The sequence below is a fragment of the Lolium rigidum genome, chromosome 3, assembly GCF_022539505.1.
Source record: "Lolium rigidum isolate FL_2022 chromosome 3, APGP_CSIRO_Lrig_0.1, whole genome shotgun sequence".
NCBI lineage: Eukaryota > Viridiplantae > Streptophyta > Magnoliopsida > Poales > Poaceae > Lolium > Lolium rigidum.
Window position 1 is genome coordinate 378,257,385 of NC_061510.1, and position 27,968 is coordinate 378,285,352.

The following is a 27,968-nucleotide window of genomic DNA, read 5'->3' on the forward strand; positions in this document are numbered from 1 at the left end:
GATGAACTTGTGCAATGATTGAGCAGCTTGGGGAGGAGGAAGAAGGGGGGTCTAAATACCCCATTTCAAAATCCAGTCATTGGGGCATTTCGAGGGCCGGATTATCCAGTGTAAGTGAGGGCCGGATAATCCACCCCCCCCCCCCAGAAAATCCGGCCTCCAGGAAAATCCGGGCAAAAGTCCGCCCCCCTGTCGAGGGTATTACTGCGCGACATCGTCGAAAGTCCTTAGCCAAATTATCCAGCCTGGTGAATATTTTCCTGCTTCCTTTTGACTTGTTTTTCCACGCAAAACAACCACAAATACATACATATATATTATCTACACCATCTCATCAAACATTAGAGTATCACATATATTGCTTTTTTTTGAACAAGGAGTGCCCCGAAGGGTCCGGAAGCTTCTCATTAAAACCAAACGGTGGAGGTACAAGTTATTACAAAGGACCCCATAAGATCAAAAAAAAACATATAGGTCCCTATTATTTGCAGAAAAGACCTCACTAAGAAATAGAAAAAAGAAATCCGATCCTTCTCTTGCTCCACCGCCGAGCCGGAGGTCCGCGACGCCGCCGTCATGCGCAGAGACGGGGACGAAACCACTTGCTTCTACGCAGCCGTAGTATGCGGTTGCAGACCTCCAGATGGGCCTCACAAAGGAGGTTGAGTATTCGCCGGATCCTTGCGCCGGCTGTTGGATAGGCCATTGGCCTTAGATGTCGAACGGCAATCCGCCACCGAGAAGATGCTCAAGAAGATAGCTTCCCAACTCCACTGCTGGCTAGCGCTTCTGCTCACCCAATCTACCCCTCCATCCTTCACCACCTCGGCGCATTGTAGAGGGCTAAAACTGGAGGAAAAGAAGCACCTTGCAGCAAAGGATTCTTCAGCAACGCCGACGATGCAAAGCTGCCTGCCATCAGACTCACCAATCCTGCCACTGATAGGATGAGGCAGGCGGAGAAGATGGGGTTGAAGAAGAACCCGAAGAACTCGCTTATTTAAGAGGACCTCAACTGGAGGCCAGAGACCACCGCTAAACACCAGGGTCACCCATGGACTGCTTCGCCTCTCCTCGCCACCATGGCCGGCCAGAGGTGTCGAAGGTCCTGGATTTTTGGCTCCCCACCATCCCTCCTCCTCGCCACCTCGGCCGACCAGGAAGAACAGAGGAGCTGCACATCCCAACGCTAGAAGGTGGCCAGCAGCCACTTTCTTATTCAGGGAGACGGTGATTCCCGTCCGCCTCTCCAGCTCCTGCCATCAGAGCAAGCAGAGACGAGAGAGGGATCCTAGAACAGCCAAGATCTGGGCGCCGAGATCTGCTGCTCGCCTCCAACTACCGGGCAGAAGCCCACTACTGGCACATGGCCAAGACTACAAACTACCCTAACTACTCCGGCGCCCCCCTTCTCCATCTCCGGCCGGCAGCGCCGCCGGATCGGAGTCGGGGGCGGCCCGGTAGGAAGAGAGTGGCTACCAAAGGGAAAGAGCAAGAGCGGTGGGAGGGGGAGATGACAGTGAATTGACATCAAACATTTAAACATAAACCGAGAGATGTTCTTTTAGATACATCTATATTAACATTAACTAATATGAATTGGTGGAAGTAACATTTTTCTATCTTTCTTTCAAAATTCTGCAAACACCCTTAAAAAATCAGTACTACAGAGAAGGAAAGCCCTTGCGATGCACGGGGTGATTAGTTCACCCAAGCCGGCCCCACCGAAACCTCGTTCAACTCGGACCCGAATCCATCACGTCAAATCGAACGGTCACCTCGGGCCCTCCCACCGTACCGCCATTACGACTTTGGTGGAGCACGAGGCAGAGACAGCATCAAAGGCTGCACGCCATCACTCCTATTCCTTCTGACGTCCTTTGTTTGCTTTGCCCCAACGACATCCTCCTCCCTCCCGTCGCCCTTCGCCCCCAAATTTCCAAATCCTTTCCGCTTCTGGATTTCGCCGCGGCGTCAGATCTGGATGAACCCTCCGCCGGCGCCGGAGCGCCGGGACTCCGCCGCCCCGGTCCCGGACGCGTCGATGGAGCGGGGAGCCCCTGCTGCTTCCGGGACTTCCATCGCTGGCACCACGCCCGAGGATGCTCCCGTTACAGGTACCACAACGACTTTCCTCGGCGGATAGGAGGGTTTTTGCTTCTTCCTCCAGTAGACCATCGCCGTTGTATAATCGCTTGACAAAAAAAAAAAGTAACCGAGCGTCTCTTGTCCTACTTTCGTTATGGAAGGCTCCGCGCTGGTCTGGGGTCTCTCGGGCTCATGATCGACCCCTGTAAACGGATACTTTGATCGTGACGAATAAGTTCGCAAACATTTGTGTTTCTGCTAGTATAGTAGGTGGAGGACGAGTCTACAGTTTCGGTTTTCTATTTTCTTTCTTTGCTGTTTTATAGGGGAGTAAACCGCACTGGTGGTCCTAATTCTTTTTCCGTCCCTTCACTTTAGTCCCTATTCTTTAAAATTGAACGTCTAGGTCCTAAATCTTTCGTAAATGATTCATAGGAGGTCCTAAATCGGTCTGACCAACGTTGACCTATCTGTGTGGCGTTTGACCACTGCCACGTCGACAGTGGAGCCCTGGAAGAGTACCGGCTGGACTAGCATTTTTGCAAAAATGCCCACTATTTTGTATTTCTTTCAAAGCACAGTCCCTTTTCGTCCCCACTTCAGATCTTTGACGCGCGCCAAACAAGGGCCCGTGCGACCTGCGTCGATGGCCAGATGCGTACGTGCGTGAACTATGGCGGCGGCCTGGTGCAGGTGGCAGCGGTCGGGGCCGGGCAACGGGGCAAGTGATAGGGCCGCCAACGGCCAGGGCCGTCGCAGCCAGAGGTGGTCTCCTGCGAGCTGCGGATGTGGAAGCGTGAGCTTTGGCGGCGGCCAGGGTGGGTGCAGGTGCGCGCGACCGGCGGCATCGGACAGAGGCGTGCGCGACCGGCGGCGTCGGACAGAGGCGTGCGCACGTGGCGTCGGCCAGGGGCATGCGTGAGTGGCGGTGGCCATGGCGGGTACGGGCGCGCAACCAGCGGCTGCGGCCAGGGTGTGCGCGCGTGGCGTCGGCCAGCGCCATGCGCGGCCATGGCGGCCGCGCGCAAAACCAACGGCTGCGGCCATGGGCATGCGCGAGTGGAGGTGCCCATGGTGGGTGCGGGCGCGCGACCGACGGCTGCAGCCGTGGGCGTGCGCGCATGGCGGTGACCAGGGCGGGTGCGGGTGCGTGCGACCGGCGGCTGCAGCCGTGGGCGTACGCGCGTGGTATCGGCCAGGGGCATATGCGAGTGGCGGTGGCCATGGTGGGTGCGGGCGCGCGACCAGCAGCTACGACCAAGGCGTGCGCGCGTGGCGGTGGCCAGAGCGGGTGCGGGCGTACGCGAGCGGCGGTTGCGGCCAGAGGCGTGCGTGCGTGGCGGCGGCCAGAGCGGGTGCGGGCGTACGCGAGCGGCGGTTGCGGCCAGAGGCGTATGTGCGTGGCTGCGCGAGCTTGGGAGGAGGGCCACGCCGCGACGAGCTAGGGGTGGCACATAGCAAGCTCCGGCAGTATAGCAGGCTCCCCCCCGCGCCATCGCTGGGACATTTGGTTTGGAAGGAATACAATTGAGGGTCCATTTCGCAAATATACATGTCTGGCTGGGACCCATTGTCGACGTGGCTCTAGTCAACGTAGGTCAAACCAATTTAGGACCTCGTGTGAATCAGTTATGAAAAAATTAGGACCTAGGTGTTCAATTTTAAAGAATAGGGATCAAAGTGAAGGCACATGAAAAGAATTAGGACCACCCATGCAGTTTTCTCTTTATAGGGTAAGCCTTTCTGTTTTTTTGGTCTCTGTGTTCATTTAGAAAGGTCTTTGAGCTTGCATTTTCTTCTACTACTACTAATACAAAACGACATGCCGATTGGGTTCGAGAAAATAGGCGCGTTGTGTTTGAGCTTTGCAGTTTCGACTTAGCTTGAACTTCGGGCTGGAAAATTGATAAGCTGACTGCAGTACTCTGAATATGCAGACGTCACTGAAAACACAGAAAGTGGTGGTCAAGGAGGCCTGCATGACACCGCTGGTAGCAACTCGGAGAATGGCAACGGAATTGCTATTCCCACTCGAGGAGATTCACCCCGCAAATCAGGCCCTTGTTATCTGGAAGCGCATTTGGATGATACTACTTTAGTTCAGGATGCCTCCAAGCAGGCAATGAACTCAGACGGGACAAGGAAGAGGAATTTTCAGCCTGGAAACAAAGAGGTGCAGGTTTCTACTGACAACTCTCCTTCTGTGGTAGAATCCAAAGATTCGAGGAGCAAGTTTCAAAAGAAATCCGATGTAAGTTGCTTGCATGATAGTTGCAGCATACTGGGAAGTACTTGTGTTATTAGTCCTTTGCTTTAAATACTAATGTTCACATTGGTTTTCAGAATGAAGAACCATTATGTGAAGATAAGAAGATTGTCGGTTTGGCAGGGACCTTGGGGGAATTGAAGGAAAATGAAAACTGGTCGTCTCTTAACTCTAGCTGTTTGAAGGATGAGAGGGAACAAAATAATGGAAGCAGAGGAAAAGAGAATCATAATTGCGTTTATAAAAGTAACACTGCACAGGATCTTCCTTTGCCAACTAGCACTGGCAACTCTTCTTTGGCAACAATAGTTACCGAGGACAATAAGGAAGCTCCTAAATGCATGAGTTTGAGGGCTAAGCAAAACCCTGAGGAGGTGACCCCAACTGACTCGTTGGTGGTAGCTAAGGCAAAGACTACTGAAGGGGAAACTGTGAATGTGGACAGTATCATTGAGAAGAAGTATGATGAAATTCTGCATAGTTCATTTGAAGAGAAAGAAACTGAGAATGTTGCAACGTGCTTGGGTTCCTGCATGCTTGACAACCAACCGGCCAGCACTAATGTTTCTCTGATGACACTTCAAGGTGGAGTTAAAGCAAATGCCAAGACCAACTGCCTAGACTCAACAACCGGGGAATATTTTTATCAGAGAAAAGATTTTATCAAGCCTTCTGATGTTGTTTCCAGTGCAAATGTCAAGACCAACTGCCTAGACCCAACAACCGGAGAATATTTTTATCAGAGAGGAGATTTTAACAAACCTTCTGATGTAATTTCCAGGCGTTACAGCTTAGAAGAACGCCGGAATCTGGGGTCGGTTAAGCATATGAGAGAAGCTATTCCTCATACGTCACTTAACAGCGCTGTAAAAGAAAATGTCTTACCTTCTGAAAATCAGAAAAACCAGTCATATCCATTCAATGAAGGCACCAATTTCTTTCAGATAGGAACGACATGCCCTAACTTAAGAGCAGATGTTCATTACAGTATGGACATCCGTGGAGGCAACATGGCAGACTATGGGTTCAGAAGAAGTTATTTAGATCATACCGGTACTGACAGAAATAAAATGCAGGAACGAGAACTGGCTTGCTTATCAACATATCATCAAAGCATTAACCGCATAAGCCCTTCGTATCCATTTAACGAAGGCGCCAACTTCTTTCAGGAAGGAATGGCAGACCCGAACTTCAGAGCAGGTGTTCATCACAGTATGAACATCTATGGATCAGGCGCCGTGGCAAACCCGAACTTCAGAGCAGGTGCTCATCATAGTATGGACATCTATGGATCTGGTGCCATGGCATACCCGAACTTCAGAGCAGGTGCTCATCACAGTATGGACGTCTATGAACCTGGTGCCATGGCATACCCGAACTTCAGAGCAGGTGCTCATCACAGTATGGACATCTATGAACCTGGTGCCATGGCAGACCCGAACTTCAGAGCAGGTGCTCATCACAGTATGGGCATCTATGGATCTGGCGCCATGGCAGACCCTAACTTCAGAGCAGGTGTCCATCACAGTATGGGCATCTATGGATCAGGTGTCATGGCAGAATATGGATTTGGAAGAAGTTATTTTGATCATACGAGTACCAAGAGAAATACAATGCAGGAGCAAGAACTGGCTTACTCCTCGACATATCACAACATTAACCGCATAAGCCCTTCAAGTTTACCTCAGACATGCAGCGAAAATCTTAGAGTTGCCTTTTCACCAAGACATTCTTTGGTAGGGGCCAGGAAGAAAAAGCTCCTTATTCTAGATCTTAATGGCTTGCTTGCGGATATCAATGAGGATACTCACAATGCTCACATGGCTGATGCGAAGGTTCGAGGGAAACTAGGTAAAGTTATTTATATAATCGTCCATAGTTATTATTTGCGATAATGCTGATACATAATGGCGATATATAGTATTAATATGGCGATACACCTTTCTATCAGTCTTCCGAAGACCGTACTGTGAGGATTTTCTCAACTTCTGCATCCGAAACTTCGAGCTAGGTATATGGTCCTCAAGGAAACGGTATGATTTATTAGCATGCACATTTTTTTTTTACTTACCCTCATTCTTCTCTTGTTACTTATTGTGGGATTCCTAATTTCTCCAGAAAAAATGTTGATTCTGTTGTTGATATCCTCATGAGAGATCTCAAACCATACCTGCTGTTTTCCTGGGTAGGTAACAAAAACAAACCTATGGTAGGTGGGCATGCTCAATTGCATGTTATTTCGGTCCTAATATGTTTGTGATTTTCATATGGGCAGGACAGGTCTAAATGCACAATTACTGGACGCAAAACACTGGAGAACATGCACAAACCAATAGTACTGAAGGAATTGAGGAAACTGTGGAATAAGGAAGAACCTGGTCTTCCATGGCAGGAGGGAGAATTTTCACCTTCCAATACATTACTTGTGGATGATTCTCCTTACAAGGCTCTGCGCAATCCGGTATTTGCTCAACCATTTTCTTATACCAGTGTTGTGTTTACTGTATATTATCTGCTTATTTGAACATTCCTTATATGAATAACCCACCTTTTATGCTATTATGCAGCCATATAGTGCCATTTTTCCTCAGCCATTCAGCTATCTTAACCAGAACGACAATTCATTGGGTATGCCTTCGCCACTTCATGTTGATACACTTACCTAGTCACCTCTTACACAATTATGCAACATATTGATGCGTACGCTTTACACTTCCTGATAAGCAGGTCCTGGTGGGGATCTTCGTGTGTATCTGGAGAACCTCATTTTTGCAGATGATGTTGAGTGCTTTGTTCGCAATCATCCGTTTGGTCAACCTTTCATTACACCGAGTGATCCACATTGGAACTTCTATGCTGAAATAGCTGGTGAAGGGCGCGGCTCTGTCACTTGCCTTGCCTGAATATCTGAACATCCAGGGAGGCAGTCCAGCAGTTTATCCACTCACCTTGGGCCATTGTTGACTGATGTTATGTTTGATTCTTCAGGAATGAAGGGAAGTTACTGTATGTTCACACTATACCTGACATCCCAACTAATTCTACCATGAGCCATTGTGGACTGATCTTTTGTTGATTCTTTAGACATGAGGCGAAGTTTCAGTATGTTCGCAGTATACCTGACATCCCAACTAATTTTACCGTGGATTACAGGAAAAATTGGTGTATTGAGGATTGTATTTTTCGCACTAACTTCTTATATGAACAGTCTCAATGAATATGAATGAAATTTGTCTGTGACTCAAAATCTTCAATTGTTTGTCATCTCTTTGTGTGAGTCGATTATGATGTTTTTTCTTGTCCAATGTTCCCTGAGTGTCGACTGTCCCTCTTTCTATATTGCAGTCATTTTCTCATGAATCGTGACAGACTAACTATACCGACAACTAGACAAGGTCTAGTACTATTGTAGTGGACTATGACAATCCCATTTGCTAAAGTGAAAAAACATTTGTTTCAACTGCTTCGACATGTTTTTGTCATAAATTTGTAGAATATGAGTTTCAAAAACTGTCGTGGCTAAAAGAAGAACTATACAGGATATATCCATCTTCGCTGAAAATGCAATTATTATTTTTTAGTATTTTAAGAGTAATTACGTACTCTACCTGTTTCATAATCCTTGTCATTGATTTGGATACATCCAAATTTGCGACAAGAATTATGAAATGGATGGAGTAGTTTGTAACATAGTAGTTTGCCAAACATGAAATCAACTTTTGCAACGCTATTTTCACACAGGGGTCTGTGCACAACATGATTCAGCACTTGTAAACTTAGGCTTACTATTTATTCTTTTAAAATAATAAAATTGATAACGTGGTTTACAAAAATTGAAAGCTACTCACAGTTGTACCAGCCATCTAAAATTATGTGCAATCCTCTGTGAAGAAAATAAATAAATTATATAAAAACATTGCAAAGATAATTCTGCCGTATTCCACATTCAAAGTTCTTCTTAGGGGAGAAGTAATCATTTTACTATGTGAAATCATCTTCGTTTTTAGCAGAAAAATATAAAATCATCCAGCACAACCGCGTTTATCGGTCGAAATCCTCCAGCAAGCCCGTCAGCGCAGAATAACTCCTTGTAAAGCCCCCAAATATAACGATGGCCCATTAATATTACGGCCCGGGCTGGCCCAATAACGGCGGCAGGCAAACACCCTAAAGGCGGACCTCTATAAATTGGAAACCCTAGCGCCGCAGCCCTCTCCATTCCGCCTCCACCCCGATCTCCAAACCCTAGTAGCGCCGCCGCCTCGAGGTAAGCAGGCGAGATGGTGTCCGGCTCCGGCGTCTGCGCGAAGCGCGTGGTGGTGGATGGGCGCCACCACATGCTCGGCCGGCTCTCGTCGATCGTCGCCAAGGAGCTGCTCAACGGGCAGCGCGTGGTGGTGGTCCGCTGCGAGGAGATCTGCTTGTCCGGCGGCCTCGTCCGCCAGAAGATGAAGTACCTCCGCTTCCTCCGCAAGAGGATGAACACCAAGCCCTCCCACGGCCCCATCCACTTCCGCGCCCCGTCCAAGATCCTCTGGCGAACCATCCGCGGGTACGTACGAGAGCAACGCCGTAGATCCTTGCCCTCTCTAGGATTTGTGATTATCATTTCGATTCTGTTGTTTCTGATGTCGTGCTGGGTGCTCTGTGCAGTATGATTCCACACAAGACCAAGAGGGGTGAGGCTGCCCTCGCCAGACTCAAGGTCTACGAGGGTGTTCCCCCGCCGTACGACAGGACCAAGCGCATGGTCATCCCCGATGCGCTCAAGTACGTCGCCTTCCCATGTCGTCTAGATCTCCTTCGCGTATGCGAGTTCGGTGTTGACATTGCTTGTTGTTTTGCAGGGTTCTGAGGCTGCAGCCCGGGCACAAGTACTGCCTTATGGGCGAGCTCTCCAAGGAGGTTGGGTGGAACTACCACGAAACCATCAAGGTAAGCTGTTTCTTCTTGTTTCATCAATGCTCAATGCTCATTAGTTGCCAAATTCTTACAGTGTGTTATGATATCATTAGCTATCAGTTCTGTTACTTCTGTATGTCTTGTGATCTCAATTACCTGTGGCGTTGAACTGACTTGCCATTTAGCATTTTGATTTGCCACATAGAGTCCCGCACAGTTAAGCACTTTTGTTTTCCTATGTTCGGTTTCAGACAGCATGATTCTGGGTGACGAAGAAAATCGATCGGATTCCCACTGATATTTCATGATTATTAATAACCAGATTCTGACGGATCATGCGGTCTCTTCAGTTTAAATAATTCTTTGCTCATTTGTGTGTTTGGTGTTTCATAGGTAGACTCATGCTTGGTACATTATTTGGCACATTATTTGTACTTGGCACATTATTTGTACATTTGTGTTGTTTTGCTAGCTTGAGATGTGCATGAATCTGGGTGACGAAGAAAATCAATCGGATTCCCACTGATATTTCATGATTATAAATAACCAGATTCTGACGGATCATGCGGTCTCTTCAGTTTAAACAATTCTTTGCTCATTTGTGTGATTGGTGTTTCATAGGTAGACTCATGCTTGGTACATTATTTGGCACATTATTTGTACTTGGCACATTATTTGTACATTTGTGTTGTTTTGCTAGCTTGAGATGTGCATGAATCTGGGTGACGAAGAAAATCAATCGGATTCCCACTGATGTTTCATGATTATTATAACCAGCTACTTCTGACAGATCATGCCATCTTTTTGATATGCAAATTATGTTGTTTTAACCGATTGTACTACTTGCAGTTCTGATGGTAATTGTTTTTACGTCTACTTGATTAAGTGATTGGCCAAGTTTTAATTGTGTGTTTGCGTTTTATGCTGTGTTGAGCCTGTGATGTTAGCTAAATATTTGCTACTCTTGATGGGATTCTCTCCCACTTGATGATGTTAACCACCAAGATCTCTGAGGCTTATAGTTCTAGACATATACCATATTTTACTCTTCTAGCAATAATCGCTAAGTGTATGGTTATGATTGCCTATCATGGCTCACCTCTCTCTTGTCTTGATTCAGGAGCTGGAGGAGAAGAGGAAGGAGAAGGCCAAGGTATCATACGACAGGAGAAAGCAGCTGGCCAAGCTCCGTGTCAAGGCTGAGAAGGCTGCTGAGGAGAAGTTGGGTGCTCAGCTGGAGATTCTTGCTCCGATCAAATACTAAGAAATCAGGCTTCTGCGTGCCTTCAGTTTTGTGGAACCTGTGTCCTTGTTTTTAGTAGTTTGGTAACCCTGTGATAGTACAATCTGGTTTGTAAACCTCTGTTATGCATGCAGTTCTGCTACCCTCATTTGAAATTTACTTGGTGAACTGTTCCGTTTATCAAATGTGTGCATTTGAATGTCATTCGTCGCCTGTCATATTGCTCCTGTTTTAGTTTGTCCTATTGATCCATCATACATAGTCATTGCTACATCCGTTTTTTGGTACTCCAGTATGAATCAGGTCACTGTAGTGTGAAGATTGTTGTGGTTGTTGACTTTGGCGCGCTCACATATTTAGCTGTATTGTGTTCTATTTTCTTCAGATGTAACCTCAATTAAAGAACTAAAAATTGCATTATCGAGCCCAGAGGAAATTGCACTCAACACCAACTGTTGGGGTAGATTTTGCACGGAACCACAATAATGGTTTGTTGTTGCACAAAACACCACATTTTGTTGTAATAAATTGCATAGAACACAAAACAGGTGATTAACACAAAAAATTTACAATTATGTATCGGGCCCACTGTGAGGAGCAAGGTGGCGTCCACAGTGGCTGTTGGTGTTCTTTGACCGAGCCACCTCAACACCGCTATGCACTCCATCTCCAATGGGAGCGTTGCCATGTAGGTGAAGCTCGATGAGTAGGCTGTAGAGGTTCCAGATGGAGGGCATTGCCGGTAAGGTCGAGCTCAGAGAGGAGTGGCACGTTGATGAGCCCGAGTAGGGAGGCGTTGGAGAGGGAGTTAGTCATGAGGTAGATCGACTCGAGGGTTGGGAGTACGTGTAACAGTCTTAGTGGCAGTAATGGCGTATACGCTCAACACCATCGTCACCGAGGAGTAGTTGGCGCTTGGACGGAGATCGCAACAGCCGCCGCTACCTACAGGTCAGGAGAAGTACTCTCGGGACAAGGGCATCTGCGCGTTCCGCACTATGGCTGTTGTCGATGGCGCATGTTTCACCCCACCAGTGCCGATCGGCCGAGGACCATTGTCGCGGGCACTGCCGCACCGTGAGAATGCAGACCGTCGTTGTAGGCCCGATGAAATCCCGCCCCACCCAGCCCGACGTACACTGAGTATGAGCTTCGCCCCCAACCTCTGTTGGTGGACGCAAATCGGCCACGCGCGCTCTAAGAGTGGGCCCAAATTAAATAAATGGCTATCAACACTGTGATTACAATAAAATATGGTGTTTTGTGCAACAACAAATCATTGTTGTGGTTTTGTGCAAAATCTTCCCCAACAGTTAGTGTTGCCTGCAATTTCCTCTCGAGCCCATGATCTCACTTTTTCCTAGAAAACTCCACGGTCAACTCTCCGTCACGGAGGGGTGGAAGCCGAATAAGGTTCCTACAGATTCGTTGACAGGTAGGCCCGTCGACTACTCTACGGTGCTCTACATTCTAGGGTGACAATATATGAGATTATTGTTAGGGTGTGTGTCGCACAGAGTAAATCGAGTCAAGTCTAGCGCATCTCTTCACAGGTTCGGACCGATCATCAGTTTGCATTGTGGAAGCATATGAAGATGCTAGTAGAAGGGTTCTTTTGATCCAGAAATCCACTTTTACTCTTCTATTGTCATATTGTAAAATGTAAAAAAAATGATTAGGGTTTATGTCTCTAGTGTACGCTAAGTTTCGCGAAAAACCGATAATTTTTTAGCAATGTTGAGGAAATCGCTTATCGGGGTTAACTCGGTCGGCTGACGATTAGCGATTAATAGGCAAATTATCCGACTAATCGGGTCATAAATGAGTTAATCTGATAAATGAGTTTATCGACTAATCGGTGACCACTGAATAGGGATTAATCGGGCGATTAATCTTTGAATTTTTTAAACAATGATTTTTTACAACAACAACAACAACAACAACAACAACAACAACAACATGCTTCGATGGTTTGGAAAAAAGGCTTTGATATTGTTGTTGGTGTTATAGAAGACCTAAAAATAAAGAAATATCTTATGAAGAGTTTTTTTAAGCAATTATTTTTTAATCTTTTTTCTACACACAACACAAAAGATATCGATTTTTTGTGAAGCAACATTTGCGAGCACATAGATCATCAGGTGGCGAACTTCTCGATAAGTTTCTTTGCCAGAATATTTTAACATTTTGAAGTAAGTTCAAAACTTATTTCAAAAACAAGGAGCATAGGTGCCAAAGCGCCTTGTCGTCGTATGTTCCCTCTTATGAGTGTTCTATTTGTAGTTTTTCTTTTGGGTTGCCCCGGACCATAACCCGACTAAATAGTGATTTTATTTGATCAATAAAATGCGACATTCTCTCTTAACCACAATCAAGCATATCTTTTTTGCTTTCATCTACAAATTTTCTGGATGATACAGATGTACGGTAGTTTTGGCCGTAAGCAAGCCTTTCAGCGCTCAGTACCTAATCTACTCTGTTTATGTAACGTAATAAATAGTATACAATAATTTCATGATATGATCTTTCTTATCATATCTTGACGAGGTGCCATACTTTACAAGATTTTTTAGTATTTTTTATCGAAAATTTCACAGATCTATTAATAATCACCAACAATAGGCATATAAGCAGCAAATTCAGCTCGGAGCTTGATTTTGGAGTGTACCATGTTGTTGGATTTACTTACTACTTAATCTAGGCAGGTCCGTAGTCTAGAAGTTGACATATTTGTGCTCCATGACTGACTTGACTGAGTTCCTTTTAGGTTTTTGGATCATCTCCACCGGCGCTCTCAATAGATCTATTGGGATTCTAGTGAGAGAAAGCGTCCGTATTGGCGCTCCCAAAAAAACGCTGGCATGTTTTGGAGCCCCATAAAAGCGTCGTCACCAAATTTCTGCTCAAAACATGCTAGCCGGTCGCCGTAGGAAACGCCGGTGTGGGAACAACATCCTCAAATGGAGGATGCAGTGCCGACGACTATTTAGGGTTCGCTCTTGAAGACGCTCTTATATTGTCATTCCAGTGATGCAGGGCAAGACCTGAAGCTTCACTGCGCTGGATCACGAACTCAAGAGGCCCAGAGCCGGCGGCCCTTTTCCCCTTTCTTCCTCTCGTCCACCGACAACTTCTTGAGAGTCGCCTTCTGAGTGACCGGGCCAATCCCGAGCCCTCCCCGGCGGCGCGGCCGGCCGGAGTTGGCAGAGGAACGGCGCCGGAGCCCTGTACATAGTAGGAGTAGATTGTCTTCCCGTGTTGCTTGGTTTTTGGCCTTGTGCTTGGTTTGGAGTAGAGCCCCGGGTCTTCGGGCCGGATCCGGCGCATCTCGGCGATCTCCGCCTTCCTATTGAGCTCCATCGGTCGGAGCCGATGACGGGGAAGGTGGTCCTCGCCGGCATCTCCGTTAATAAGGTCCTTTTGGCGGGTTCGGCGGCGGCGGTCGTTGGTCGATTGTGCGCTCCTTCGCTCGTCATGGTGGCGAGGGGAGGAAGCCTTGACGCCTCCGGGCTGCTGGTGGCTGATTATGCCGCGGGGGAGCTACGCTGCTTCTCTTTGGAGGTGCATCACGGCGACGTCTTCTGCGCCGCTGTCTTTCATGGTCGGTTGGCGACCCCTCCAGCCTCTTGCGTCGGCTACGGCGATCACCGGCCGGCGTGTGAAGGTCTTCATCAACCTCCTGGCTGCTATGCCACTTCGGAGGCCCCTTGGCTCGGATGCAGTGCGCTCCCGTCTCCTCGTCCCAAGTGGTTTCGTCCCCGGCGTCGTTGAGATTGAGCTGCATCGAGCTCTGCTGCGGTGGATTTGGAGCAGGACCTGATTGCTTTTTAGCTTTTCTCTCCAAGGTCCTTTGTGCAAATTGTAAGGGTCTGGTTGTATTTTCCTCTTGTCTTGTGGCCCTTCTTGTAAAATGTAAATCCACCGCTGAATGTCAGTAAAGCTCTCGGTCCTTCGGGACCGTCCCCTGTTCAAAAAAAAAAAAGAGGCCCAGAGCCACGGAAATCCCTACGGATTTCAGGACAGTGGGTCTTAACTGTCAGGTTAACTGACTCACTGTTTCAGAATGTTCTCCACTAATATATTCAGCTATGCAACATGTTCATTCGAGAGTACAAGGCTCACGCCGTCACGCGTTGGAAGTCCGGACTATAATCAGCTTCATATTTCCCTCACACAAAAAAGGTTAATATCTCTTGTAAAGAAGGAAAATTTAAAAAACACTACAGTCAGCGAATTCGAGACGCAGCAAATTGTGCACATGTTTTCAGATTTGGAAAATATTTGCTCACATTAGCTGAACTGCAAACGGCCCTCCCTTATCAAAACTGAAGCCGGATTACACACTGTAGAATCATACCGTGATGATGACCCATGACCAAAACTACGGCTCAGATCATGCATCACCACCTTTGCCGGATCTAGTCAAGAAAGCCAGTTTGCCAGAACACGGCGTCGCGCACGCGCCGGAGATCGCGCCCCTTGAGCGTGCGGCCGGCGCCTTCGAGCATCGAGGAAGGATTTGCTGCCGCGCCAAAGCTGCCGGCGGCGGACGCGCGCGCCACCATCTCGTGCGGCGGCAGCATGGCGGCGTCCCCGCGTACGAGATCCTCCTCCTCGTTGTCTGGCTGGCCGTCGAGCTCGTCCCACCCGCGCCTCCGGGGCGGCGGCCGGACGGGCACCTTGACTGGGGCCGACTGGTGGTACGGCGCCAGGGGCGGCTGCTCGGGGTTCCTGGGTCTGGGCGCCGCCGGGATGGCGCGCGTGGCAGACCGCGGCGAGAGGGAAGGTGTGGAAGATTCCGCGGCGGCGACGGCGGCTGCGATGGTCGCCTTGCGACGGAGGAGGGTCCCGGCGGTGGCCGCCGTGGTGGTTGCTGTTGCCGCAGCCGCAGCCACCGCCGCCGAGCCTCCCCTTCCACCGCGGCCTAGGAGCTTTCTGTCCCCGTCGTGGAGCGCGGCGAGGAGGCCGAGGTGGCCGTGCGGAACGCGACCCGGGTTCTTGGAGGCATGGGGCGGTGGGTCCGAGGAAGGAGCTGGGAAGAGGAGGTCGCCCTCGAGGAGCTCGTCGCCCGCAGATGGGGAGGAGGAGAGGTATGTGGACGGCGACGGGGAAGAGAAGAGGTCGAGGAAGCGGTCGGCGGGTGGCGAGAGGCGAGGCCGGGCGGCGTCCATGGAGTCCTCCGGCGAGGGGTCAGGAGGTCCTTCTTGACTTTGTGGTGTCATGTTCGGATCTGGGGGTTATTTATGGGCCGGCAGCCGGCCCGTCGGTGTAGAGGCCTAGATAGGTGGGCCCTGCTCCAAACACTTGTTGTACGTGTAATTTTCATATACGCCAGACACAGCGAGGAGATCTACCTTATCGACTCACAACATCTCATCGTAGAATTGTATAGTTGTACTACAATATAGTACTATGATATTTTTATTGTGATGCAAAATATAAGTTAATATTAAAAACATATCTTAAATGCATTTAAACTTAGTTACTACTAATTTAAATCTTGAGTATATTTTTTAAACGGAGGCAAAAGTTTTGTCTTATTCTATTAATTAAGGAGTCTTGACTAGAAATTTAAAAGTTTATTTACAAACGAGATTACTCTCACAGCATTAAGTCACTCAAACGTTTAGCTCCTGCGAATATCCAAAGTTTCATTTCCTTCTTGATCTTGTCGAATATGACCATATGCGGAGCTTACTTGTTTCGGAGCATTCGCCCTTTCCTCTCATTCCAAATTTCCGAAGATGTGAGAAGGGTTAAGGAAGCAATTGCTTTTCAGCTTGGAGTGGAACAAGCCATGATGAGCCACCATTCATTAAGAGATTTTGTTGGCCATTGTTGGAAATCAATGAAGTAGAGACCATTTTTTCTACATACCCCAAACTCTAATGGTGAAACAGTAATGCACGAGGAGGTCATCCACGGACTCCATGGTTCTTTTGCAAACCCCGCAAAATCCGCAATTTGGTCACCCACGTTTCTCAAGCCACTCTGTCGTTCAAAGCCTATTTTGGAGAGCAAACCAAGCGAAGAATTTGATCTTTAGAGATGCCCAAATTTTCCAAACAACTTTTCTTCATGCGCGTGGAGATAGTGCCTAAAAGTTGTGTCTTGTAGGCCGAGGCCGCTGAGTACTCGATCGCCGCTCGCCGATACGTTCCAAATAATGTCATCGGTAAGGTGCACGTTTTGAAGTTGATTCCATAGGCCCGCGAATTGCTCCATGTGGGCAAAGGTGGATTCCGCGGATAAGGTGATCTTCGAGAGCCAATTCATCCTCACGCCACTTGTTTTTTTCCTTTTTGACGACACATGGATAATAGGGGGCTATGTCTTTGGGCTTGGACCCAATCTTGATCTTAGAGAGGCTGATCATTTAAGTGTTGCATTTATATATGATATATAGGCCGACATCTAATGCATGATATGAGCATAACTAATTACAATCTAACAAAATAGAAGATTGAGGTCTACACATATACTTTAAACCTAGTATACACAGATGGCCAGTTGACTAGTTTCTTTCATATACAAACACCTTTTTTTATACACAACATGCACAAAAATAATGGAACAAACTATGCTATTTAGTTACTTGTTTTTTTTAGGGAAAGCCATCATGGCAATTTTATTGATTCTCAAATAAGGTTACATCGTTTATCAAGCTAGAAATAATAAAATCAGGAGGGTATCCCGTCCGGACACAAGTCTCCCCTTCTAAACGAGCAACAAGAAAATGAACTACAATATTAACTTCCCTATTACAATGCTAAAAAATAACATGATCAAAACCTCTAGCTAAAAAAAATACATTCTTCATAAATTGCTATTTAGTTACTTAGCTTGCCTTGCGACTCGTAGATAACTTTTACTCTTCGCATTGCCACGCCGTTGTACCCTTACTTTTTAGTATAAGCGTGAAATCTTATGGTACGAATTTATATCAGGAGACCAGCTTCTCTTGGGGTAGCACCGATTAAAGAGAAGCTGATCCAACATCGTCTCAGATGGTTTGGACATATCCAACGGAGGCCTCCGGAAGCGCCAGTGCATAGCGGACGGATAAAGCGTGCTGAGAATGTTAAGAGGGGTCGTGGTAGACCTAACTTGACATGGGAGGATTCCGTTAAGAGAGACCTGAAGGTTTGGATATCGACAAAGATTTAGCCATGAACAGGGGTGCGTGGAAGTTAGCTATCCATGTTCCGGAATCATAATTTGGCTTCGAAATCTTATGTGTTTCAACTCTAGCCTACCCGACTTATTTGGAACTGAAAGGATTGGTTGTTGTTGTTGTCGTTGTTGTTGTTGTATACTAAAGATAGCACGATACGTATCGTGAAACGACTAAGATAGTACCAGATTAAGATACCATATCAAATTGACAGTAATAGTATCGTAGGATCCTAAGATATGGCAAAGTATCAAGATAAGGACAACCATGCTCTTGCTGTCTCGAGCGCGATGTAAATTAATTTAGTAGTTGTATCTCGAGCATGAAGAATTTTGCCAGGTGCAGCGCTAAAAGCTTGTGGTATCCTCACGAAGCAAGTTGGCGGACCGCGGACATCATCGGCGACAAAATGGAGCCGTGTTACAAGTTACAACACCCGTCTGTGGCGGTGAGGGCAATGCGGCGATGCCTGTCTATGTCTTGCTAGCTGCCGGCGGAGGAGTTTGTCTTCGGCTCTTCGCCGACTCCGAGGCTACTGGATAGCGCTCGGGCGACGCCGCAGCGGCAGCGTCTGATGAATCGACGACGTTCAATCAAGTAGTCCCACTGCTCCAGGCTCCAGCCGCACGCAGCCACATAATCAAAAGAAGCAAAAAAGCTAGATCATCCGACTACGCAAACGCAGTAGAGGGTAACGACCCTGTCATAATTCTGAGGCAGAGAATGCCTTTCCACTTTGTTTGCTTCTGATAGCAGAACTCGCGCCGCCGTAGTCACTTGTTATTCGTCACTCGGATAGTAGCAACACATCATCGTATCGGCGTGTGGTATGTCAACTTCATTAATCGGCATGGCGTAAATCTCTGTTCACCCAGCAAGGACTCCGTGGCCCAATGGATAAGGCGCTGGTCTACGAAACCAGAGATTCTGGGTTCGATCCCCAGCGGAGTCGGTTTTTATCTTTTTATCCAACAAGTTGTTTTTATTAACCTTTTTGTTTCTACCACTGTAAGTTGATTCAATACGTTTTTGGTTCCGTCAGGCTATATGTCTCAAATCAACGTACCCACACACCATCACATCGCAAAATCACAATCATCAAAACACGCTTTTGTGGGCATTTCATTCTCATTTATATATACTAGTATAACATCTTTCCAATTATCAGTCAGTTGCAAAGAGTACGAACCCATATATTTACAAAGGCCAAGTCAACCAACTGGCGATTAGAGAATATCGCTACCCTGAACCATTGGCAGAATGATGAGCTTCACATCATCTCACATGATCTTCCTGTCAAATTATAATTTCTTAGTATCTGTCTCCTCGTCCAAGGAGGAGCCATTGGCCAAGCCTTATGCACTTGCCTCCCCCAGTTTCACAGATAGTGACAGAACCCCAACAGGGCCCCTGAACCATGATGGGCAATTTCCGATCCAGAGAACTGCGCCTGAAATGCTATCTTGATACACGAATCGATATCAGTAATGCTGCAAAGGGAGGAAAACAAAGAGCATCGCCATGTTAGTCAAGAAATCCCCCCAAAGGACTCAATGTTATGGCAGGAAACCAGGGTCTGACATGTCAGGAAAGGATGTTGCTTACAGGTCATGTTAGGCACGCACAACTTCCTCAGTCAGACAGGCATTCAGTGGTTCCAATATTGCCGCGCCGTAACCCAATCATTGTACTTGGCACTGGGCGAAGATTGCATGACCCCGCGAGAATGACATGTGGATACCGTGACCACTAATTTGGTCAATCAGAATCCTCAACAGCCTACACGAAACAAATCGGTAGTTAGATAAAAATAATATATAAATTTATCATAAATGTGCATTCATATTCGATACAAATAGCTAACAACACTCATTTTATACAATGATGCAACCGGAAATTGGCTTTGAACATCAACATCGAAACCATCTTCGAACAATACAGAAGGAATATACTTACTGTAATAGCAAATCATCTGATCAGGGTCAACGAATTCATCCCTCCAAATGCTACCATTGCTTTCTGCAGGAACAAATTCGTTGATCAAGTATCCAGTAAAAGCATAATTTCTTCACAACATCTAACATATGAAGTTAGCAGAAGGAATTAACTATGATTGCTAGAGATCCCCAGTTTTAAGTTCAAGTGTCAAGATAACAACGTTTCAAATGTGCAATAAGCTTCTTGAAATACCAAGAGATGACAAAAATTCCCTACTGATCCAGTCTAACCTAGCGATTTCATAGGGTTATGAATCATAACATACTACTACAACCACAAAGGTATTGTGCTTATTTCCAAAATTGTATTGAAGGGGCTAGATAGTCAATGTATGTGGCCAAGACAATGGGGCAGGCCTACTTTTAGACTTTTAGTTGACAAAAGAAAGCAATGTAAGTAAACTACGGACAACATAAATGAACAGTATTCACATATGAGCAGTCAAGCACACATACCAACTGAGGTGATTTATGGAGAATTGTCTTTATAAGCTGTCACAGTTCCTAAAATACAGATGCATTTGACATAACTAACTACTACACTACCAACAAAAAAAATCGTATTCACATCATTGGTTCAGAAGTTAAACAAAAAGTTCGCTCAATTTACCTTACTCTCCGTCTTGAGACATGTCATACCAGAATTGCAATTTCTAGTAAGAGGGAGGTCTGAGTTCCTTTAGTCGCCGAACAACTTGCTTCATTGTGGGCCTAGAAGAGAGAGAATCAACCGTACACTTGATACCAAGGTGTAGAATCTCAACCAAGTCATCATGCGGAGCCAGATCCCACAGCCCTTCTATGAAGAACTCACGAGCTCGACCCTTCTGCAGAAGCATGCAAGCCCAGGCAACTATGTTGAATCCATTCCCATATGGAGAAAAAGAAGGGTCCAGTGCCTTCTTGTCTGATATAAGTTCAAGCAGTACAACTCCATAGCTATACACATCAGCCTTATCAGAAACACGGCAAGTCATCGCATACTCTGGAGCAACATATCCAAAAGTACCCGCGACACCAGTGGTTGCATGAGTTTCCGAGTTCCCAAGTAGTCTTGCTAATCCAAAATCAGAGAGGTATGCAGTGTACTCATTGTCGAGCAAGATGTTGCTTGGTTTCACATCCCGGTGCAGAATACGTGGGACGCAATTATCATGAAGGTATGCAAGTGCACGCGCAACATCTAGAGCAATTTTGTGAAGCATTCTCCAGTCAATTGGTCTCTTTGTCCTTTCTTGGATGAACCTCTCCAAGTTACCACCGGGTAGAAAATTATATATTAGAAACATCTCTGAATCACTGAGGTGGTACCCTATGAGTGTTACAAGGTTATCATGGCGACACCTCCCAAGAGTTTTCACTTCTGCTTGGAACTGCTGAATACCTTGGAACCTTCCAATAGCGAGCCTCTTTATTGCCACCAGAATGCCTGGTGCAATCTCAGCTTTGTATGTTGCTCCAAAGCCACCACTTCCGATGCAGTTGCTTGCATTAAAACTGCCAGCAGCGCGTACGACGGTCTCATATGTCAAAGGAGCACCAATATCCACAAAAACAGTCACTTCCCTTCTCCTAAGAGATCGTCTTGATGGCCTTGATGCACATTTTCGAGTGTAAATGTAAAGGATGATCAGTGCCAACAGAACTGCAACAATAGCTGATGCTGAGGTTATTGATGCTATCTCTATTTTGGTGAAGCCACCGCTATCGTTGGACTGATTATCAGCTTCTGAAGTACCATCCGTCTCACTGAGTGCCCGTACATTTGAAGGCAACGGCCAAGCCAAGTTATTGAATGAAATGTTAAAGACTGTCAGTGATGCTGAAGGGGTAAGATCGCCAATGTTTCCAGACAGAGAATTAGATGAGAGATCTAACACCTCCAGTGATCTCAACTGACCCAAAAAGGACGGAATTTGACCACTGATATTATTCTCAGCTAATGAGAGAAACTTCAAGTTCTTGAGATCTTTGAAACCGGCAGGTATTTGACCGACCAGCAAATTTTTGCTGATGTCCATCTTTACAAGCGAACCCATCAAACCAATTTTAGCAGGCAGCACTCCTGAAATCTGATTCTGGGCTAGAACCAAAACTCGGATGGCATGGCATTTTGAGCTGATTTCTTCTGTGAACTCACCCGATATCTTGTTATCTCGGAAGCTGACGATCAAACCATTTAAGTTACTACACTGCTCCAACAGAATTGTATCCAATGATCCAGTGAATTTATTGTGATCAAAAGTAACTGTATACATGGTCCTGTGTCCATATCTGTCTGCGCTAAGTGGCAAGGATGTAAGATGGCCATCAAAATTGTTCTTCGCAAAATTGTGGTACACAACTGAACACTCTCCAGAGTCACAGTACCCCAATGATAGTTCTGCTACAGCTTGGGACATGAAGAGTGAAGAATAACCCGATGACATGCCATCCAACAAAAGCTGAGAAGAACAACCTTTGTTCGCAGATGCTGGAATTGAGCCTGTCAGTTGATTGCCGCTGACATCAAACACATCCATACAATGCGGATAAAGATCTTTATCAAGCGAACCGGACAATCTGTTGGAGCTGAGGTTGAGAAACTTGAGGTTTCTACACTGCCCTAGCTCACTCGGAATTACTCCAGAAAGTATATTATCTGCGAGATTAACCATTTCCAAACTACGGCAGCTTCCCCAGTTGCTTGGGAGGTTCCCATTCAGACCCAACTTCGGCGCCCATAACAGCCTAAGCTTTGGCAAAGCTGTCACACTATCCGGAATCCCTCCATCAAACAGATTGAACTCGTGTGATTTCACTGCATCAAACTGGCTTGACAATACTAAAACCGACAGAGCCGAGCAATTCCCTAGCTCCGGTGGCACCATGCCGCTCAACCTGTTACCCGATACATCCAGAACCCGCAGCTTGCTCAGCCTCCCAATCTCCGGTGGAATGGAACCGTCCAGCAAATTGGAGAACAGGCGCAACGAGCGGAGCTGTGCGCAACTCCCCAGACGAGAGGGGATGCTCCCGGCGAGAAGGTTCCGGGACAAGTCAAGCTGCTTCAACCTGAGGAGCCCACCAAGGACTTCTGGCACCGTCCCGTTGAGCTGGTTGCTGGAAAGATCTAACTTTTCCAAGTCCATGCAGCTGCAAAGGGAGGCAGGGATCTCACCGTGGAGCGCGTTGGAGGCGAGGTTGAGCACCCTCAGCCGCCGCGGGAAGGCGGCCGGGAGGGCGCCCTGGAGCGAGTTCCCGGCGAGGTTGACCACCACGAGCTTCTCCAACCCCCAGATCTCGGCAGGGATCTCGCCGAAAAGGCCGCGGGCGGGCAAGGAGAGCTCCTTCAGCTCGGTGAGGAGCCCGACCGACGAGGGCAGCTCGCCGGCGATCCCGCTTCCTGGTTGGGAGCGCGGGGGGATGGAGGGCACGTGGAGGGCGACGACTCGGGACTTTGCGTCGCAGGTGACCCCCGGCCAGGAGCAGTGGTCTGTGCCGGTGGAGTCTGCAGACCATCGGCGGAGCAGCTCGGCGGAGGGGAGGGAGTTCTTGAGCTGGAGAAGCGCCGATCTGTCCTGTTCTTGGCCACGGTGCGACGACGAAGAGGAAGAAGAGGCGCAGACAGCGAGCAGGGGTAGCAGAAGTAGCAGCAGGATGGCGGCGGTGCTCCGGCGAGCGGGCACCATATCCGAAGGCGACGGCCCGGGCGTGGGGACGGCAGGAGGAGGCGGCTCCGCGTCTGGTTGGTGCAGGCGACGACCGACGAGGAGGAGAAACTCACATGGGGAAGAAGGGAGAGCCCGGACGCGATATCGGGAAACTCGGAGGGGACACGAGCAATTTCTTTGCCTTCTCTCGCTTGTCTCTCTGCTCTTCGGTGGCTTTCTTTCCTCTTTGTTTTGTTTCTTTGGTTGGTGTTGGTCCTCTTCTCCTTCTTCTGTTGCTTCCTTCGCTGCACTTTCTTCGTCGCCTCCACCGTCCTCTGCTGCCCGTCCAAGCGATATTTCTTCTCCTTCCTCTCTCGATTTATTTTTTATTGAAAATCACTTGGGACTTGGGAGTCTGACCATTCTGCCCTTGGAAAGATGGGTTTTGTTTGCTTTGCGGTTTTGACCGTGTCTTGCACACTCTTGCCTGTCATGCTCAAGTTTTCTTTGGACAAATAATTGGAATTAGAGCAGGATAATACTAGGATGGTTTCACACATCCCTGCCGTAGTAAAGTGGAGTGTTGCTCGTGGAGTGTACTAGGAGGTTCAATTATTGGAACCGTCGGTTTACTTCGTTTCGTAACCAAGAAAGTTTACACAAGTTTGCAGATATTTTTGCTCAACATTGCCTCATTAGATAGTATTTATTCGGCATCACACAGATGAAAGATATGATATTTAGAAATGGCCATAAATACAACAAACTAATTGTGTATCTTACATTACTTCCATTGTTGCGTTGTCACGATGTGGACAGCAGTAGTAGATACATTGTTGCCTATGTTTTGATGAATTTTCCTTTTGTTGCTCCCTATACTTCCTCCAAGTGCTTAGTGTTAAGTGTGTACTATATTTTGTTGTTGCTATACATTTTGTCTCATGCATAGAAACAATTCAATCCTATCTTGTTTTAGCTTTCTCCCTCCAAATATGGTCGAGATTTACCTAACACTCTAGACCAGGACGTAATATCTTACTCTTCTTGTTCCATGTGCGGAAATCCCGTACAGTGTGGTTGTAAGCACTGATATCACATTCGGAGATTGATATCACACAAGAAATTGCAAGCTTTTGACATGGAAAACAAATTGGGCTTGTGTTTTCTTTAGGACTAAGGCGATTCTAACTATTTATTTTCCATTTTTTCGTGGTCGAATTTTTACCATTCAAATGTTAGGAAAGGAGGATAAAATTGTGTCGGTAACATGGGTGTGAACGTGTGCATATGTATGAAATCTACGTTGCGGATAACTCCTTTCCCAATTCAACCACAAGTGTTTATCCATTATTTCAATAAGGAGAAGATCGAGCAATGAAGAGGAGCCAATGATTTAAGCAATGAAGGGTGAATGATTTGATCCATTAGACAAGATTCAGGGGCCAATATCTAAGGTACACATACATGCTTGACTAATATTATTCATCTGACAATTTTAAGCTAACACGAAAGTCACCAATTTAACTAGTACTTAGGGAAGTTGATACCATGGGAATCTCCTCCGTCAATGCTAGTGTTCCCTCCGCTAGCTAGCTGAGGACCCTGGCTGCACTTGAGATATATGCTTGATGGCGTGTATTTCACACGTTCGTTGGGCAACCCCAAGAGGAAGGTATGATGCGCACAGCAGCAAGTTTTCCCTCAGAAAGAAACCAAGGTTTATCGAACCAGGAGGAGCCAAGAAGCACGTTGAAGGTTGATGGCAGCGGGATGTAGTGCGGCGCAACACCAGGGATTCCGGCGCCAACGTGGAACCTGCACAACACAACCAAAGTACTTTGCCCCAACGAAACGGTGAGGTTGTCAATCTCACCGGCTTGCTGTAACAAAGGATTAACCGTATTGTGTGGAAGATGATTGTTTGCAGAGAAAACAATAAAACAAGTATTGCGACAGATTTGTATTTCGGTATTAAAGAATGGACCGTGGTCCACGGTTCACTAGAGGTGTCTCTCCCATAAGATAAAAGCATGTTGGGTGAACAAATTACGGTCGGGCAATTGACAAATAGAGAGGGCATAACAATGCACATACATGTCATGATAAGTATAGTGAGATTTAATTGGGCATTACGACAAAGTACATAGACCGCCATCCAACTGCATCTATGCCTAAAAAGTCCACCTTGAGGTTATCATCCGAACCCCTTCCAGTATTAAGTTGCAAAGCAACAGACAATTGCATTAAGTATGGTGCGTAATGTAATCAACAACTACATCCTCGGACATAGCGCCAATGTTTTATCCCTAGTGGCAACAGCACAACACAACCTTAGAACTTTCACGTCACTCGTCCCGGTGTCAATGCAGGCATGAAACCCACTATCGAGCATAAATACTCCCTCTTGGAGTTAAAAGCAAAAACTTGGCCGAGCCTCTACTAGTAACGGAGAGCATGCAAGATCATAAACAACACATATGTAATAACTTGATAATTAACATAACATGGTATTCTCTATCCATCGGATCCCGACAAACACAACATAGAGTATTACGGATAGATGATCTTGATCATGTTAGGCAGCTCACAAGATCCAACAATGAAGCACAATGAGGAGAAGACAACCATCTAGCTATTGCTATGGACCCATAGTCCAGGGGTGAACTACTCACTCATCACTCCGGAGGCGACCATGGCGGTGTAGAGTCCTCCGGGAGATGAATCCCCTCTCCGGCAGGGTGCCGGAGGAGATCTCCAGAATCCCCTGAGATGGGATCAGCGGCGGCGGTGTCTCAGTAAGGTTTTCCGTATCGTGGTTTTTCGCATCAGGGTTTTCGCGACGGAGGATTTAAGTATGCGGAAGGGCAGAGTCGGGGGGCTAACGAGGGGCCCACACCACAGGGCGGCGCGGCCCCCCTTGGCCGCGCCGCCATGTGGTGTCGCCACCTCGTGGCCCCACTTCGTATGCTCTTCGGTCTTCCGGAAGGTTCGTGGCAAAATAGGACCACGGGACTTGACTTCGTCCAATTCCGAGAATATTTCGTTACTAGGATTTCGAAACCAAAAACAGCAGAAAACGACAAGCGGCACTTCGGCATCTTGTTAATAGGTTAGTTCCAGAAAATGCACGAATATGACATAAAGTGTGCATAAAACATGTAGATATCATCAATAATATGGCATAGAACATAAGAAATTATCGATACGTCGGAGACGTATCAGCATCCTGTTATCACCGGAATTTAACCGAGTCAGAGGTGGGCCGCGACCAAGAGGGACATAAAGAAATATATATAGAAGGAATACGTGAATCGGCCTTTTATACCAAGTTGGGCTTAATTGCCCGTGTATCTGTAATATATTAGATCGTATTTTAGTTAAGAGATAGAATCTTGGTCGTGCACGGTTTAGTGCACGCCTTCATTAGAAAGTCCACCGGACTATAAATATGTACCTAGGGTTTATGGAATAAACAACAACTCACGTTCAACCCCAAAACAAACCAATCTCGGCGCATCGCCAACTCCTTCGTCTCGAGGGTTTCTATCAGGTAAGCGACATGCTGCCTAGATCGCATCTTGCGATCTAGGCAGCACAAGCCCACGTTGTTCATGCGTTGCTCGTACTTGAAGCGCTTTTGATGGCGAGCAACGTAGTTATCATTAGATGTGTTAGGGTTAGCATTGTTCTTCGTTTAAGCATGCTTACGTAGTGCAACCCTTGCATATCTAGCCGTCCTCACGCCTATCCCGGGTGTGGGGGCGGCACCCGCTTGATCATTATTTAGTAGATCCGGTCCGTTACGATTGCTCCTTGTTCTACAAGGATTAGTTTAATATCCGCAATAGTTTGGCCTTACAAAGGGGGAGGATCCTGTGGCACGTAGGGTGGCGTTCGCAAGTCCTAAACGGGATGTTCCTAGGATCAACTTCATGTTGGTTTTTTGGCCTTGTTTAGGATCGGCTTACGAGCACCGTGCGTGGCCATCCGGCCCAACCTGGAGTAGGATGATCCGATTATGTGGTGAAAACCCTAAATCGTCGTAGATCTCATTAGCTTCATCTTGATCAAGCGGGACCACCAAGTATTCGTACACCCCGTACGGATCACGGGTGGATCGGCTCTTTGAGCCGATTCACGGGATAACCCGAGAGCCGATCGAGGCTCGTATTTAACGTTTACATGTATGCCCTGCGAGGAAACTAAGCGAGGCAATCTCATCACCTTCCCGACCGGGTATAGGTCGGGTGGCACGCCCTTGCACTTCGCAACGCCGCGTGTGACCAGAAGAGCATTGCGGGCCGTCGCTCGGAGGGGTCTCAGCCAGCCGCAGCTCTAGGCTCCCCCGGCTCTACGGTGTTGACAAGGCCGCTGCCCGCCGGTGGGTTTTGGCGGTCAACACATTCCGGCACGCCCGGTGGGACAATCGTCTACATCAACCACATCGCCATCTACATCCGAGATGGCGGACGGCACGCCGGTCACCTACGAGGATCTGCCGACGACCTCAAGAAGCAATACAATGAGATCAAGGCTACCCTCGAAGCCGACCTCATCGGCTCTTTTCGGAGAACCCGTTCGGTGGCATCGGATGGAAGGGGTTCTCACCGGAAGGTGCACTCGATGGGATAGACCTTTCTTCCCCGTCGGAGGAACGCACCGGGGG

At 47.3% G+C, this 27,968-nt stretch overlaps 4 protein-coding genes, 2 non-coding genes and 3 pseudogenes across 8 annotated transcripts; 7 read left to right on the forward strand and 2 right to left on the reverse strand.

Moving 5' to 3' along the window:
* The first annotated feature begins 1,910 nt into the window (after window positions 1-1,910).
* On the forward strand, window positions 1,911-7,613 carry LOC124704377. 2 transcript variants are annotated; one of them, XM_047236631.1, is made up of 8 exons: window positions 1,914-2,117; window positions 4,026-4,339; window positions 4,432-6,205; window positions 6,306-6,387; window positions 6,473-6,539; window positions 6,630-6,815; window positions 6,922-6,982; window positions 7,082-7,613. In XM_047236631.1, exons 1-8 carry the CDS (start codon window positions 1,985-1,987, stop codon window positions 7,255-7,257), a joined length of 2,793 nt encoding a protein of 930 aa, XP_047092587.1. In that variant the 5' UTR covers window positions 1,914-1,984; the 3' UTR covers window positions 7,258-7,613. The 2 variants fall into 2 exon arrangements, with proteins under 2 accessions (XP_047092588.1, XP_047092587.1); XM_047236632.1 differs by lacking the exons at window positions 6,922-6,982; window positions 7,082-7,613 and having other exon boundaries at window positions 1,911-2,117; window positions 6,635-6,749.
* A 975-nt stretch (window positions 7,614-8,588) lies between these two features.
* On the forward strand, window positions 8,589-10,703 carry LOC124700620 (60S ribosomal protein L13a-4). Its single transcript, XM_047232713.1, has 4 exons — window positions 8,589-8,906; window positions 9,008-9,124; window positions 9,202-9,289; window positions 10,377-10,703. Exons 1-4 carry the CDS (start codon window positions 8,635-8,637, stop codon window positions 10,518-10,520), a joined length of 621 nt encoding a protein of 206 aa, XP_047088669.1. The 5' UTR covers window positions 8,589-8,634; the 3' UTR covers window positions 10,521-10,703.
* LOC124704905 lies at window positions 9,517-9,590 on the forward strand (annotated as a pseudogene).
* On the forward strand, window positions 9,745-9,818 carry LOC124704904 (annotated as a pseudogene).
* Window positions 9,973-10,048, forward strand: LOC124704903 (annotated as a pseudogene).
* Window positions 10,189-10,273, forward strand: LOC124704810. Its single transcript, XR_007003692.1, has one exon. It is a non-coding gene; the product is annotated as a small nucleolar RNA SNORD24 (small nucleolar RNA).
* Window positions 10,704-14,794: 4,091 nt separating the features above from the next.
* LOC124700622 lies at window positions 14,795-15,670 on the reverse strand. The gene has a single exon (XM_047232714.1). The coding sequence runs from the start codon at window positions 15,668-15,670 to the stop codon at window positions 14,918-14,920; it is 753 nt and encodes a 250-aa protein (XP_047088670.1). The 3' UTR covers window positions 14,795-14,917.
* A 2,882-nt stretch (window positions 15,671-18,552) lies between these two features.
* On the forward strand, window positions 18,553-18,625 carry TRNAR-ACG. Its single transcript has one exon. It is a non-coding gene; the product is annotated as a tRNA-Arg (tRNA).
* A 143-nt stretch (window positions 18,626-18,768) lies between these two features.
* On the reverse strand, window positions 18,769-23,558 carry LOC124704378 (LRR receptor-like serine/threonine-protein kinase RPK2). 2 transcript variants are annotated; one of them, XM_047236633.1, is made up of 4 exons: window positions 20,281-23,557; window positions 19,630-19,692; window positions 19,279-19,452; window positions 18,769-19,163 (listed from the first exon to the last, which is right to left on the reverse strand). In XM_047236633.1, the coding sequence occupies exon 1, from the start codon at window positions 23,339-23,341 to the stop codon at window positions 20,324-20,326; it is 3,018 nt and encodes a 1,005-aa protein (XP_047092589.1). In that variant the 5' UTR covers window positions 23,342-23,557; the 3' UTR covers window positions 18,769-19,163; window positions 19,279-19,452; window positions 19,630-19,692; window positions 20,281-20,323. The 2 variants fall into 2 exon arrangements, with proteins under 2 accessions (XP_047092589.1, XP_047092590.1); XM_047236634.1 differs by lacking the exons at window positions 18,769-19,163; window positions 19,279-19,452; window positions 19,630-19,692 and adding an exon at window positions 19,731-20,168 and having other exon boundaries at window positions 20,262-23,558.
* Between the last annotated feature and the right edge of the window lie 4,410 nt (window positions 23,559-27,968).

Bases quoted from the DNA above. Each gene is read 5' to 3' on its own strand.
- LOC124700620 (XM_047232713.1), top strand. From the start codon at position 8,635: ATGGTGTCCGGCTCCGGCGTCTGCGCGAAGCGCGTGGTGGTGGATGGG. The intron at 8,907-9,007 runs GTACGTACGAGA...TGCTCTGTGCAG, and splicing joins CTCTGGCGAACCATCCGCGG to TATGATTCCACACAAGACCA. The intron at 9,290-10,376 runs GTAAGCTGTTTC...GTCTTGATTCAG, and splicing joins ACTACCACGAAACCATCAAG to GAGCTGGAGGAGAAGAGGAA.
- LOC124704377 (XM_047236631.1), top strand. From the start codon at position 1,985: ATGAACCCTCCGCCGGCGCCGGAGCGCCGGGACTCCGCCGCCCCGGTC. The intron at 4,340-4,431 runs GTAAGTTGCTTG...ATTGGTTTTCAG, and splicing joins AGTTTCAAAAGAAATCCGAT to AATGAAGAACCATTATGTGA. The intron at 6,388-6,472 runs GTATGATTTATT...TAATTTCTCCAG, and splicing joins ATATGGTCCTCAAGGAAACG to AAAAAATGTTGATTCTGTTG.
- LOC124704378 (XM_047236633.1), bottom strand. From the start codon at position 23,341: ATGGTGCCCGCTCGCCGGAGCACCGCCGCCATCCTGCTGCTACTTCTG.
- LOC124700622 (XM_047232714.1), bottom strand. From the start codon at position 15,670: ATGGACGCCGCCCGGCCTCGCCTCTCGCCACCCGCCGACCGCTTCCTC.